This window comes from Manacus vitellinus, unplaced genomic scaffold (assembly GCF_001715985.3).
Source record: "Manacus vitellinus isolate BGI_N305 unplaced genomic scaffold, ASM171598v3 scaffold_72_pilon, whole genome shotgun sequence".
Classification (NCBI taxonomy): domain Eukaryota; kingdom Metazoa; phylum Chordata; class Aves; order Passeriformes; family Pipridae; genus Manacus; species Manacus vitellinus.
The window spans coordinates 990141-1004482 of NW_021940764.1; the positions used below are offsets into that span (position 1 = coordinate 990141).

At 40.8% G+C, this 14342-nt stretch overlaps 2 protein-coding genes across 2 annotated transcripts; both read right to left on the reverse strand.

Moving 5' to 3' along the window:
- Positions 1-2743: 2743 nt before the first annotated feature.
- SOST (sclerostin) lies at positions 2744-5876 on the reverse strand. The gene is made up of 2 exons (XM_018084573.1): positions 5654-5876; positions 2744-3165 (listed from the first exon to the last, which is right to left on the reverse strand). The coding sequence occupies exons 1-2, from the start codon at positions 5874-5876 to the stop codon at positions 2744-2746; spliced, it is 645 nt and encodes a 214-aa protein (XP_017940062.1).
- Positions 5877-9590: 3714 nt separating this feature from the next.
- DUSP3 (dual specificity phosphatase 3) lies at positions 9591-14317 on the reverse strand. The gene is made up of 4 exons (XM_018088365.3): positions 14208-14317; positions 13577-13747; positions 12351-12577; positions 9591-10857 (listed from the first exon to the last, which is right to left on the reverse strand). Exons 2-4 carry the CDS (start codon positions 13660-13662, stop codon positions 10652-10654), a joined length of 519 nt encoding a protein of 172 aa, XP_017943854.1. The 5' UTR covers positions 13663-13747; positions 14208-14317; the 3' UTR covers positions 9591-10651.
- Between the last annotated feature and the right edge of the window lie 25 nt (positions 14318-14342).

Sequence of the window (14342 nt, forward strand, 5' to 3'; positions counted from 1 at the left end):
TCCTGATAACATAAATTGCAGAAGTGGTGGTTGGAGGTGGCTGCTTCAGGAGCCTAATCATACAAGCTGACTGCACTTCTCCTCCACTTTTATCCTGTGGTAAGAAACCAGTGAGAAGTCACTACAATCAGGATGGGGGCTGAGAGGAAATACAGCAGTAAAAGTGCCTCAGGACTCCTCATCCCTTGGGATTCTTGTAAAAGCTTTTACAGCTTGGAAAGAACCAATCCTTATGTTGGAAAGTCAGAAAAACTGCAAGATTCTGAGTGGCAGCTCAAGAGCAGGAAATGTTTGCACTTTTGGTAGACAAGAATGAGCAGGAGAACATGTTTTTTGGGGGGGAAGAGGACACCTTTCAGGTGAAATATTTGGGGCAAAGACATTGCTGATTCACCTGAACTGCCTGAGAGCCAGGAGGAAGACTGAGATGGAGTAAGTCTCTGTCACTGGCTTATCACAGTCAACATTTTAAAACCAGTATTCCAGGATCTTTAGCTGCAGAACAGAGGAACTGAACTGCTTTTCTCACTTCAGCACTGCTTACAGGTGTTCCTGCTGAATTCTGAAAACGAAGCCCCAAGTGTCAAATTCATGAAGTCAAAGACAAGTCTGGAAAATGATGTTGCAGGTATGACAAAGGTTTATATTAGGCTTTTATATGAGGTAAACTATAGCAGTGAAAGGAAACCTTATATACTGCTTGTCTTGAAAAAGCTGTTCAGCTTTGCAGCTGTGTTGAAAGGTCTGCACACCATGTACAGTCCAAGCTGTTTTCCCTGACTTCACTGGAAAATGTTTCTTAAAGGACAAAGGAAAATGAGCACAGGTCCACAACATCAAATTGTAAAAATTTTTAACTCTTGCTTGGCAGCACTTGCAAAGGGATTCCACACTTGATTTTTTTTTTTTTTCCAATGAGAGGTGTCTGAAGCAATCAGATTTCAGTCAAGAAATCTTGATTGATAGTTCACAGATTTCTTGAGTTTTTTTGTGGCTTTATCAGGTTGTGAACATATGAATCTGGAAATGCCACTGGGAGCAGGAGGGAAACTGAAATCAGGTAAGTTTTTCTTCCCCAGGGGAAGCAGAATACTCATCTGCCCAGGAAAACTTTTTCCATGAGAAACATCCTCCACTGGAGCAAGAAGTTCCAGGATGGAGTTTCTTTAGAGATGTGTAGGTTATTAGAATTAAAGACCTTGACACTATCACAGAAATTGGAGTTGACACCCTGACTGTTCTGTAAAATCACTGGCTTTGCAGCAAATCAGCTTTATAATGTAGCTGAAAATCAATGAGTCTTCCTACAATTAATCGTTGTTTCTACTTTATTAACAATGTATTTAAAATTAAAAATAACAGACTAATATTTTTAAAGCAGTGTTACTTCTCATTTTCTACAAGGAAAAACATTGCATAAATAACTTCTGGGAAAAAAAAATAAATATGTAATTCACTCTCTTAAACGATACCTTGTCTCTCTAGGTTCTGGTCCCACATAAAATAATTGAAAAATCTATCAACACCGTAAATTTCCACAGTTTATATGATTTCAGCATATTCTACCAGATGTATACAGTATGTGACAACTCACTTTCTAATAGTATTCTTTAATGTAAAAACACAAACACTAGTCTGAGTGTTGAGAAGCTAAGTAAAGGAAAGTTGCTGCCAAACTAAAGACTTACCAAAGCTGCATATGCTAAAGACTTTTTCTAGAGGAATTCATGACTTCAAAATTAGCAGAGGCTCACTTTTAATGCAGAGCCACCACCGTGTTCCCAGAACTTGGCTTGCACAGTCTTAATGCTACAAAATGTGTGGCCAGATAGTCCAAACACTACAGAATAGAAAATGTAAATAGAGGTATCTAAGCTGATACTGAAGTCAAATGTGTTCTAGGAAATCAGGAATAATCAGTACCTTTTATGTTAAACTCTGCACATCTCTAGCTGTTTACAGGACAAACATCAGTGAGGTTATCTGGTTTGAGAGGACCATGCATCTCATGAATCTGCTTCACCTAGTAGAATTTGTTGAATTGTTCCTAAACCAAGCCACTGTTTCTAAATCAAATATAGTTTTAGTTGCCAAATCTCAGTTTTGAATCTGCTGATCCTACAGTCTTTTGGGTAAAGGTATGAAGCAGATCTGTCATGCTTTTACTTGTGTTTTGATTTTTGTGTTTTGGAGGAAACTCACTGGTACATCTGACAGAATGTTCGTTTCCCAACAATTTGACTTCAGTCACCATAACTATTGAAATTCCTGCTATACCTAACTTTCTACAGCTTATTCAGAGAGTGTGAGCTCTCCTGATGCTTCCCTAATTGGATGCTTGTCCTGCATCATGGCACTTGTGTGGGAAAGGGATCTCAATGCTCTTTTCACTTGAAGTGAGTGGAATGATTTCTAGCAAAGCCTGATTGTCACCACAACTGCTTCCCTTTCCTCTGCCTGCCTGCTGGTACAAGCCACACAACCCCGTGTGAATCTCCTCCAACCTGCACCTCTCCTTTCAGACTGAATGTAGAGGTTGCTACCTCCAGCTTGGTTTGCCTCATTTTCTTATCAGACCATAAGTGCTATAATCTGAAAGATTTTTTTTTTTGCCTATGTGAGCATTTGACCCAGCTTAGCAGAAGGAATTGGAACCTACTGCGGTCAGAACGTCATGCTGTGGCCTCTGAGTGCCTTTGCAAAGTATCCAGAGCTGCTAGTCCGTGTCACCCAGAGCCACCTCCTAATAAGCATTTTCTAACTCGTGCTGGTTAGATTTGCTGCTCCTGGCTCTGGACAGGTGGGGCTTCTTGTTCTTCTGGGGCCTGGCACTGTCCTTCCCGAAGTCCTTCAGCTCCGACTGGTTGTGGTAGCGGGTGTAGCGCTTGCACTTGCACGAGGTGACGGCTCGGAATTTGTAAGTCCGAGTCTCTTCCTCGGGGCAGGACATCTGGATGCGGTGGGTGCGGGTGTGGGCGGGGATGCAGCGATAATCCAGGGCGTTCTGCCGCCACCACTTCCCCCTGCCGATGGAGTTGGGGAGCAGGTGAGAGGGGACGCACTGGCCGGAGCAGACGAGCTCCTTGACGGGCTTGACGCTGCGGCAGGGCCCGTCCGACACATAGCGGGTGGTTCTCAGCTCCCTGCAGCTGAAGTCAGAAGCATCTGCAAGCAAGAAACACGTTAATTACTTCTCCACCTTTTGTGTTTCCACGGGAGATATCCCCCCACTTGTCTCGAACAGAAAGGTTTTTGGGAGAAACGTCTCAGAACGCTCGCCTGTGCAGCTTCTGCTCTAATTGTGAGACCCTTGAATGACACGGTACAAATTTATGAATGAAATCCTTCTCTTGCCACGAGGTGCATTCCAGGAGTGGAGCTCCTGAAGTGCAGGAGCCAACACTTCACGGGAAAATTTGATGGTTTTCTCCTGGCTTCATTTGCCTGTGGGCAACCCCTTCCCCCACTGCTCTGGTTTAACTCGACTGACTTCAGGTGTTGGCTCCAGATTTAAACTCTTTTGCAACAAAGAAAGTGTTCTGTAAGTGAATTTTAGCTACCATAATCTGTTCCAGGTTGGAGAAATAGCAGGTAACAACAGCTTTAAGGAATCCCACTATTCAGACATCAGCTTTTCCAGGTTTACTACTCTCTGGGATAATTCCACCTGTCCCACATAATTTCCTTCAGACAGCTAGAGGCACCTTCTGGCTGATTAGGAACTATACAGTTTCCCTCCCCCCTTTTTCTCAATGGACAGCTAAAGGCAAATGAAACATTAGTAAATACATGATTTTTTTAGCTTTAAGGACTTAGACAAACTTTCCAATTGTAGGAATGTAACTTTTTCCAAAAGTGCCTCTTTTTCCAAATGACATGCTTGGCTAATTGACCCGTTTGGAAGACACAGAATTTGATTTTTGAAAGTGTTTGTCAAATAACTTCATCAAGATGCACACATATTAATGTTCTTCTCTTAGTCAAAAGGCCAGTTTTAACTCAGGAATGTAACTTGTGGTGAAAGCCTTCAAAGGTCAGCTCCCAGAGAGAAGGCTGTGTTTGTTAGGCCCATTCTCCTCACCATACACAAGGTGCTTCCCTCCTTAGTTCAGCAAAAGAGAAGTCTGACCCTGAGTCATTAATGCTAGAACAGTATTTGGAGGAACATCTTAATTTTTGGTTTTCCTCTGAAGTACAGAAACAGGATTTTCGGTGCTCAGATTTATGTTTGTCAAAGTACAACTAGCAAGATTTTATTTTTTAAAAGTTTGAGGGACTGCATTAATGAAATTAAACAATCCTTGCCAGCTTTGACAAAAATAGTGACAACAGAACTGCATGTCCATGTAGCCTAATAATCCCAAATTTCCTAAGCACTGAAGAAAATTATGTCTGTCTGTAAAAAATAATGCTTTGAATCAGGTGTATTGCACCACCATAACACATAGACAGGAACAATTAAATATACAATTAAATATACAGGCATTTGCCTCAGCTCTATAGGCTTATTTTCAGTGCATATATGTCCTGTCCTGTAAGTGTGCAGGTTCAACATAGTGCAAAATTATTCATGGGCTGATGCAAAATCATCTGTTCCACTTTGGACCACAATTTTGATTCCTTGTGTTAAAGATGTTAAAATAAGTATGCAAGACAATTGTATATCTTGAATAACTGTCCAGTCTCCTTTACCCTCGATTTCTTTAGTAAATGTCCTTTCCACTTTGAAAAATATACACATATAAGTGGGGCAGATTCCCATCAGTTGATGTCAGAGTAGTAAAAGGCTAAAAAATGAAGGTATTCAGATGTAACAACAAAACCAACCTGCTGTGACCAGGTGGTTGGTGGGGCTGACTGTGGGAAACAAGGTGCTCCCCCTCTTAGGAATGTAAGAATCTTCTAAAGTCACACTCTCAAAAACATTACTCTCTCTTCTAAAATATTGTTAATACTATGGTTTTAAACACCTTCACTGACAGCTGCAGCAGAAAATCACAATTGCCTTTCAGTTGTCCCCCAAAAAAGAAGGCTAACTCAGATCTGCAGTGGAAAACTTTTTAAAACTACCTTTCTCAGCTTGGTGTTGGCTTCTCATCCTCTGTCTCTCCTCACAAAACATGTTTTGCATCACTGCCAAAGCTGGATGTTTGGTCAAATGTGACAACATATTATGAAGCATTTTTGGCTGCTGGAATCTTTTGGAAGATCTGGTTGTCAGCAAAAGACAGTGAACAGCACACTTCTCTCCTGTAGCTGAACACAACCTCCATGTGCCATTTTTGACATGATCTCAGTCACAACTAGTGTGGGTCTTCCTAAATATTAAGGACTTGTATGTCCACTGTCAACCCATTCCCCCATCCCGACATTAAAGAGAGAAATTGTGATATTTCCTCATGATGCTTGAGAGCACAAATCACAGAGAAATGTTAAGTAACATCTACTACAGATAGACCATGTTGTCATCACTAAACTCCACACTATTCCTTCTGACCTTTATATTCATACTTCTTCAACAGTAGATGTAAATCTTTATCACTTAAAGCATTTGGGCCACACCCAAAAGTTTTAATAAACAAACACATAAAAAGTATTCTTTCACAAATTTTCTCTTAGGGTCCAAAACAGTAATAATGTTATTTTTTCTTACCGTTAGGGTCTGGAGCTTGCTGTATGTGTCTTCCTCCATGTTTTGCCTGATTCATCGTGTTGTTGTTGTTGCTGAAAGTCTGCTCCATCGGTGGTTCTGTGTTCTCAGTGATTTCAGGAATGATTTCTGTAGCATCATTTTTAAACACCTGCCACCCTTGCACAGATCGAGATGCGATTTGTGCCAAGACACAGACAGCACACACAGCCCAAGAGACCTGCATGGTGGCAGCTCACAGATCAGCTTTTCAGCACCCTGACAGCTTCAGATCCAAGGCAAAGGCACATTATTCCCCTTTTTAAAATCCTTTTTAGAACCAAGCCAGCCAATGGCTATACGAAGTGGGAAGGGCCAGACCACGACTCATTCATCTCAGCTTTTGTCAGTGTGAAATAAAATGGGTGTGTGGGGGTGGGTTAGTGACAATATTCGACAACTCTTATGCAAAAACTTCTCATATTCACTCCATTTCTGTGCCTGGCAACAAATGGTGATTGACAAGACTTGGATGAATTGAAACCCAACAAGTCTTTTCTGCAGCTTTTTTTTCTAACAATGTTATAATTAAAAACTGCTTCTTCCTCCATCCATGTTTGAATTTTTGGCTATTGTCTTTTCCAAAGGTTTTTCAGACTTTTTACTTTTGCTCTTGCTATTCCTCCTCCCCTTGCTGGCTGTGTAAAGTAAGTAAATCTAGAAACTGTAGCTCAGTAGTTCTGCTTGTCAGTCTCTGCAGGGAAATGATTGGACTTGGGGTACCTTTTTTTCTCCCTTCCAAAAAAAGGAGCTCTGCATTTTGTTTCACAAATACAGTGTAAGAAACAGGGAAGAGCTTCATTTCAATGTGAGAAGCTGTTTTGTTTAGTTTTTCCTAAAAATAGCTATTTGGAATACGTTTTTCAGGGTAAACAGCCAGGATGTTGTACATCATACTTTTTGATGTGCTCTCTCTTACATTTTTAACACTTGGATAAAACACCCCAAACAAACAAATGTTTACATTTGCTTTATATTCAGTGCATACTACTACTTCTGCTGATGTTCTATGCAAATGTGGAATACAGGACATTTGCTTATTTTAAACACAAGAACACGACCAGACTGATTTCCAGTCATGATACAACCAGCAGAAAGAAAGATCTGATGACCTTATGTCTGGGGCATCTATGCCCAAGATGCATTCAGGTGTCATGTTTTAAAATCTCATCTGTGGCAGTCTTCCTTGTCTAAAAGAAATCATGCATTGTGTTACATACAACAATGTACCCCTACTGTCAGTTCCCCTTCCTCCTTTCCCATCTCAGAAATTACTCTGTTTTCATGGAGGAATACAACATAGTGTTTTCTTTTTTACAAGATTTTTTCCTCCTCAGCCAATTGGGGTATCATTCTTTAATACAGACTGCTGCCAAGTAACTTGCCTCTGGTATGCTGACAACAAAAACATCTCTGTGTTATTATCACTGTGTTTAGCAGAAATCCAGAACAGAGCCCCACAGCAGCTACTAGGAATAAAATTAACTGTACCCCAGCCCAAACCAGCCCACTCTGCTAAGAAGGAATCAGACACATTAGGGGAGCAGGCACAAGGGGTGAACTGGCATCATGTACTTTGCCTGAATCTGCTGCTGCTGCTTCCTGACTCAGGCATCTGTCCCAAAGTGCTTGCACTGCCAAACCAGTTTCTGAAATTGGTTCTGTCACTTCTAACTTCAGGTGCTCACTCTGTCCACACCTGGGCCAAAGGGGTTCTGTTCTGTATCCAGGCCCTAAGATGTGAGTGTTCAATTTAAGCTTATCTGTGGTCAATGGCTCATATTTCACACACTGCCCAGGAATTTTGTACTTAAGAAGGGGGAGTGAATATTTCTTGAAGTTATTTCAAACTTAGAATTATAGCATCCAAATGCAGGACTAGCAGCCACAATATGTTTTATTGTAATTCCATTTTGGGATGCTAAGCCTGTATTAGAACTGGACACTCTTTTCTCCTACAACGTGATTATGCTTGGTGATGTGAGTGATGTGAGAATTAATTAATCTGCATAAAAGGCCTTGGAGATGAAAAGCACTGCATGTAAGAACACTGCAAGCTCTCTGAGTTGAAAAACAAATTTGTGTCAATATATCTTCCTCCTTCTCAGCAAAGAACAACAGCAGAAAGGATACTAGCCCAGTTTTTAACATGATAAAGAACTTATTTGCTTCTCAAACAGGTTTTCTTCTAAGATGCTGCTAAGACAGTCTTGCTCATGGAACTTTTATGTGTCTCATAAGAATTTTGCTGTGTCACATATCACAGTGAGAATACAGCAGCCTGAATGCTGCTGTGTGATCTCATGCAAGCAGCCAAGAGTAAATGGAATCTTAGTATTCTCCCACCAGAGTCTGATAAACCATCCTGGTGGCTTGCCTTTTTCAGTGATAAGCACACACTGCATTCATACAATAGTATTGTTCAGGGACCCAGTGATGACTAGGGAAGAATAACAAGCCTATAGCTCCATCTGGTGAGTCAGCCAGCCAGCAACATGATCCATTAATGGAGCACTGGGCTGACATTCTAACTATTTTTAGCCTACTCTAAAAGCAGAGATAGAAATGGTTTCATTTCTGAGTTGCCTATCAGTAGTTTAAAATAGGACATATTGTCTCAATTTGTAAAATCAATTTATAACATGGTCTTACTTATCCTTCTCCATCCTCATATTACAAAACATTGGTTCAATCAGTTTTATTATACTGAGACAAATGGGCCGGAGTGCCACTGAAGTTACCACTAAAGTGAGTGTTCTGTGAAGTAAAAGGGTATCTTGAATATAAAAACATTCCCCAATGTCTTGATTTGTTCTTGATACTGACAAGTACAAAAATATTGCCATAAGGTGAACAGACTCAACATTAATAAACCACTCTGGCTTTAATCTGACAACTCCTATCATCTTACAATTTATGGAAGGGTAACAAACTTCTAATGCCTAATGGTTTCTTAGCTCTTTAATGGATTGGAACTTTGACTTCCAAGTAACAGGTAAAAGACAAAGTGACTGCACATGAATCTCCATTTTTTTCCCTTGTAGTGTAGACAGGTATTAAGAATACATGGTGTGAGACAAGACCAAAAAAAAAATAAAAATCTATGCTCATAGTAAAAATTTTAAAAGGATAATTTATAAATAAGACTGCAGTAGGAAAAAGTCAGTATTGTAGAAAAGATAAGGCCAATATTCTATTTCCCAATCCACCCAGCATGAAATCAATAACTAGGAATTTTGAAGAAGCAATTAATTTAATCCTGATAAAAGGGGAGAAAGCAAGCAGGTATGTAATTAGCCCATGGAATTGATTACTGCTTGTTATTACTGAACCATCCTGATTCAAAGCAAGCACTGAATACTGACTGACTGTAGAGGGGTGACAGGAAACATTATGTAGAGTGTTCCCCACAAAAGAGAAAAGGTTACTTGATTTGGCAGTTCCATCCTGTTCAAGGGAACAGAATAAGGCTGGTCTTCAAGCAGAACAATCACCTCTGGAGTTTAATTTCAATAAAGCTACACAGAACTTTCCCTTGCCACTCCCCCCTCCCCAAACCACACAACCCCAATAACCAGAAGTAAAACAGTGTATGATCTTTGTGATTTTTGATTACTGAACTGAGTAGACAAAACTAGCTCTGGGGTTACACGTGGTACTAACACGAAGAGTGTTTCTGTTTAAAGTAGGGTTAAGATTTTTCAGTGTAGAACTACATTGAAGCACAGGCTAAAAGGGGAACACCCTGGTTTCTGTTAGTTTAACCAACAATTCCAAGTTTGCAGTGGGAGATCCTTTGCATTAATACAGTCCTGCAACTCACAGGTACATATTTAAACACTAAGTCAGGCACACTGTAAACACAGCTCCCTCTCCCAACATTGCAATGACTCAGCTCCTCTGTATGCCAAACACAATCCAGACATCATTTATTTTAACAGAAAGTAAATATTTCCTATACAGTGTGGTATGTTACAATTCTCATTTCTGTTTAATGACGCCATGCAAGCAACCTAAGAAGTCGAGTATACTTCTGAAAACTGCTTTGAAAGCACACCTGTGCTGCCCTGCTGGAAGTATGTGTGCTCATTCTATTCTATGTTGATAAACAGTGATAGTAAATAAGGAATAAAGACACTTTGAAAGCCATCACATTCTGATACTTAGGACTTTATCATACATCCAGTACAAGCACTTCTAAATACAAACATTTTCTCTTCCTTGCTCAAGTCTTTTCCTCAGCATTTGCTGTTGACATTTTTTCTAGTATGACTTCAAAACAAAAATAAAAGGGCATTTAATAACACACTATTTTGTGTCAATCACAACAGCAAGAGGTACAACTGTTCTTGGAAATACAGTGTGCATCAAGAATGGGCTCTGAATGGCTTTACTATCACACACTGTGTATTGCATAAATCCACACTAAACACTGCATACACTTCATTTTACAAACCAGTGCATCTGTGCATAAATATACACACTTCTCCATTCCTTTCAGCTCCTACATTCAAACATCAGGCACCTCTGTGCACGAAAAAAGAAGCTTTAGAAATTACAGTGCTTGTTTTAAGAGTGAGTGAAGAGACGTGTCGGGGCTTTCAGAAACTCGTGCTCTGGTGAGACACAAGACAAAGCTTAACTGAATCACACTCAGTGTCAATGCAAACCACATATGCTATGGAGTCTTCAGGGGCTCTGACATACACGTGAAGACAGCTGTTATCACTGGAGTTATCCCTCTAAAAACACCTCTTTATTGCAACAGCTCCCAAACGGTGACACAATTTCGCGCCACCTCAGTCCCAGAGTTCAAGAACGACACTTCCACCGGACGAGCAGGAATCCTGTCTCTCTTTAGCTTGGTGGTTGGGGTTTGGGGGGGCTCTCTAAAGCACCTAAAATGTCCTCTAAAGGTCTGAGAAACTTAAAAAAAAAAAGCACTACAGCTCTCTCCCCATCTTAGGGCTTCAGCTTGCCCTCCTTCACCAGCCGCTCGTTGAGCTGGCAGAGCTGCCTCAGGAAGCCGTCGTTGGGGCCGATCTCCCGCTTCTGCCGGACCGTGCAGAGGGCAGTCCTGACGTCCATGTTCCGCCGGAGCATGAGGTAGGCGATGACCAGCGTGGGGGAGCGGCTGTAACCCTCCCGGCAGTGCACGAACACCTGTCCTGCGGGGACACGCGTGGGGATGGGGTTATACCACTGATAGGGTTGGAAGATGGCTCCCTGCCAAATCTCCAACCCTTACCACAAGAAGTTGTGTGTGTGTGTGTCTCCAACCCTTACCACAAGAAGTCCTGTGTGTCTGTGTCCCCCCTCCACCAAACCTCAGGGAGAAGAGGGGAAAAACCAACCAAACGAGACAGAGACGGCTAAAGCAATATATATAAATATATTCACACTTATGTTACAGTTATATACAACTGAAATATGATGCCTTAAGCCCCTAATGTTTTTTTCTTTTTTTTTCCTAGTATTTGTAAGCCTTTTAAGTTTTATAAGTAGATTTTAAAAGCAGCAACCCTTCCTCCCTTGTCCCTTTCCCTCTAGCACCCTTAGCCTACACATTCCTTAACCCTCTTACCCCATTCTATGCTCCCTATATCAATCACCCTGGAGGAGAAAAGACAAGGCAGAAAGAATCGTGCCCTGCAGAATGTACCGCCTAAGGAGTCTTTCTGCTGTGCCTTTTGCAACCAGACTTGTCTGTCTTGTATTGGCCTTTTCAGCCACCAGCGTGCCCTCCCCAGATCTTCGTTCGTGAAGCCTGGTCATGAAAGCAAAATAATGTCAGTCCTTTTGCAGCTGGTGAGTTCCACCAAGCTGGATGTAAAATTTACTTCCACATCACAGATCCAGTAACCCTTTGCCTGTTTTAGAGAAAGAACTTCTAGAATTGTTGGACTACTCATCCCTCCTTTTTCACGCTCAACCATGAAGCAAGTGTAGAAATAACTGGTATGTTGAAATAGTCAGATGATGACAAACACCATCTGTCCCACTGCACTATGTCCCAGGATTTCTGCTCTGGGGAAATACACTGTAGAGAAATGTGGCAATCAACAACATTGCAAATATAATCTCCAGTTTTCCTGCAATCCTATGAAATAAAGAGGTAATCAACACATAAAATAATATAATGACTTAATGTAGTAAAAACTGCAAGGTGACAGTCCCTATCCTTACTGTACATTTAGAAAAAACCCACACAACAGGTTATGTGAATATTCTTCAGCAGTGCATTACTTGTATCACTTCTGCCCTTGAATTTTAAGATCCAGTGTCCTAAACCAACTTTTAGACACTGAACTTACTTTTTAAAACTATTTTTCATGTAATTTAACACTTCTAAGGAAAAATAAAAACATATTTTCCCAGATAGGAACTATTATAAGCTGCAGCAGCTGTTCCCCTTTTCAAAGGCACCCCTACAGAGACAAGACTTCCCTTTACCACATACTGGAGACCTACAGGTATGAACAGAACACTAAGTTGTCTTTTTCTGTATTCTTGTGTCTTTGATCCAGGGCCTTGATCTGAATTCTTGCCAATGGCTGTTCTGCTGGTAATCTGAGCAAAGAACCATTTTAAACAGCAAATTGCTAAGAAACACATGCAGTGCACAGAAACCAGGGCAGGAAGATATCTCAGTTTGCCTTACCATCCTTCTGGGCAAGTGCCTTCTCAATAAAATCAGCTGCCTCCTCAAAATAGCGACTGAGGTTAAATTCCTGTGTGTCATTAGCTTTAATGCCATGGTATCTGATGCCTGTGCCTTCATAGAACTCTGCATTAGTGTTCACATGCATGAATGATTTCCCCTCTGCTGCATTCAGGACGTGGGTTATCCCCAGACGCTGCAGCCTCATGATGTTCTTGGCTATGAACCTGTGTGACAAAAAGCGTCAAGGAAACCATTAGAATTTGGCAAATCATCTCAGTATTTATGATGCTTTTTCTGTTAACAGATATCAAATATATTGTGCCCAGAAGTGAATGAGCTGCAGATTAAAAATTACCAAAAATATTTAGAGCCACGGTCTCACACTTTGTGAGAGAGGTAGGCTAGACAGACATAAATACCTTTACTGTTTATAAAAGCAGCCTTTAATATGTGTCTACTGGATGCAGAAACAGAAATATTCTGGAAAATCTTCCTACAGCTCAAGTCATAAACTGCAAATACGAGTCTTAACATTAAGCTGAACTCCAGAGAAGCTTTTATGTAGTATTATTTTGGACAAGTTTCTGTGAGATGGCAGTGCACCTAAGGCTTTTGGCTGGACATGTAGGTATTCTGAAATTTTAAAATAAATACCCAAATTAGTTGGTTTATAGCTACACGAATCTCTGAGTGCATTCACTCACAATTTTCATGTAATTCAAGGCTATGAACATCATGAGTGTTCCTTTGCTCCTGATGACTCTTCACCCCTTAAATTTCAGTGTAAGCAGATGAATCCTGATGCATGAGTGAAGCTCCTACATTTTCTGCTGTCTGTGCCAAGCAACTATGGCAATGAGCCAAATATTTGTAAGACTTCATTACCCAAACAAATGTTGACAGATTTTCCATCTGGCAGGACATCATCTGTGCCATGGTACAAGTATCAGTGTCTGGGGAATTCTGCTTGCAACACAAAAATCCTATACAGTGCAAGGCCAAACCAAAAAGTGTTAATTCAACTGGGAGTTTCTACACTTACTAGGGTGAGTACATGGTTTAATTAATATTATATAGATCAGCATGTTTCTGATAGTGGTCAGGATCAATAGGAACTTCAATCCTGGAATCATGGAAGAATCTGGCAACACAGACTGCCCCCCCTGGAGGCAAACTCATTCCCAGTGAATGATTTTTGCAGATTTTATAGATTATTTTCTTACACAGCTAGAGGTGAAAAAGACTGTATTTGTATGCCATTTGTTTCTCCCTTTCCAAACAGTCCTTGGATCTCTCTCATCCTTAACATTTCATTCCAGCTGCATCATGTTCAATGTTGAAATGCTAGCTTCTCCAAATAGCTGAGAGATGCTAACATCAGCTTCATCTGGTTCCTGAAAAAAAATCACAGAATCTTGTCCATTCTCAACATGGAAGATTTAGAGTTCCTCATCCCACGAGTAACACTAGTAAGAGGTGTTTCTTTTGAACAGGGATGAATTATTTTACCAGGCACAAAAGTCTTGGAGAACTATTCATCAGCAATTAAGGGGACATGAAGCTATAAACCAATGCCATATGGGATTACAAGCAAAGAGACCAAGTCTTTAATGGTAAAAATGCCAGCATATTAACATATTTTATTTTACACTGTTATGTTCATGCAAAATTGTTTCCTCACCAACACTTCCCTTACAGTCACTAAATCTAATATTAATTTTGGGAGAAGGCCTTCCATACTCCTTACAACACAGCTGCAGTTCTAGCACATTAAGAACAAAGAACAAGTTACCCACACACATTAAAGCAGACAGGAAAACTAAGGCTGGGCATTCATAACCAGGACATTTTTACCAAATGGGGTTTGGGAATTCAACAGGGTGCCGAACGCTGTAGGAGATGCCATTTATGAGCTGTCCTAACGTTTGCGGTGTCAGTCACCGGGAGGAGCTCAGAGAGCGGACGGGCTGGGCTGGACAGGAGGACTGA

Excerpts from the sequence above, each read along its gene's own strand:
- SOST (XM_018084573.1), bottom strand. The coding sequence starts at position 5,876 with ATGCAGGTCTCTTGGGCTGTGTGTGCTGTCTGTGTCTTGGCACAAATC. Across the intron at positions 3,166-5,653 it reads GCAAGCTCCAGACCCTAACG|ATGCTTCTGACTTCAGCTGC; the intron begins GTAAGAAAAAAT and ends TCTTGCTTGCAG.
- DUSP3 (XM_018088365.3), bottom strand. The coding sequence starts at position 13,662 with ATGTTAAGGATGAGAGAGATCCAAGGACTGTTTGGAAAGGGAGAAACA. Across the intron at positions 12,578-13,576 it reads TCTTTTTCACCTCTAGCTGT|GTTCATAGCCAAGAACATCA; the intron begins GTAAGAAAATAA and ends TTTGTCACACAG. Across the intron at positions 10,858-12,350 it reads GGCACTTGCCCAGAAGGATG|GACAGGTGTTCGTGCACTGC; the intron begins GTAAGGCAAACT and ends GTGTCCCCGCAG.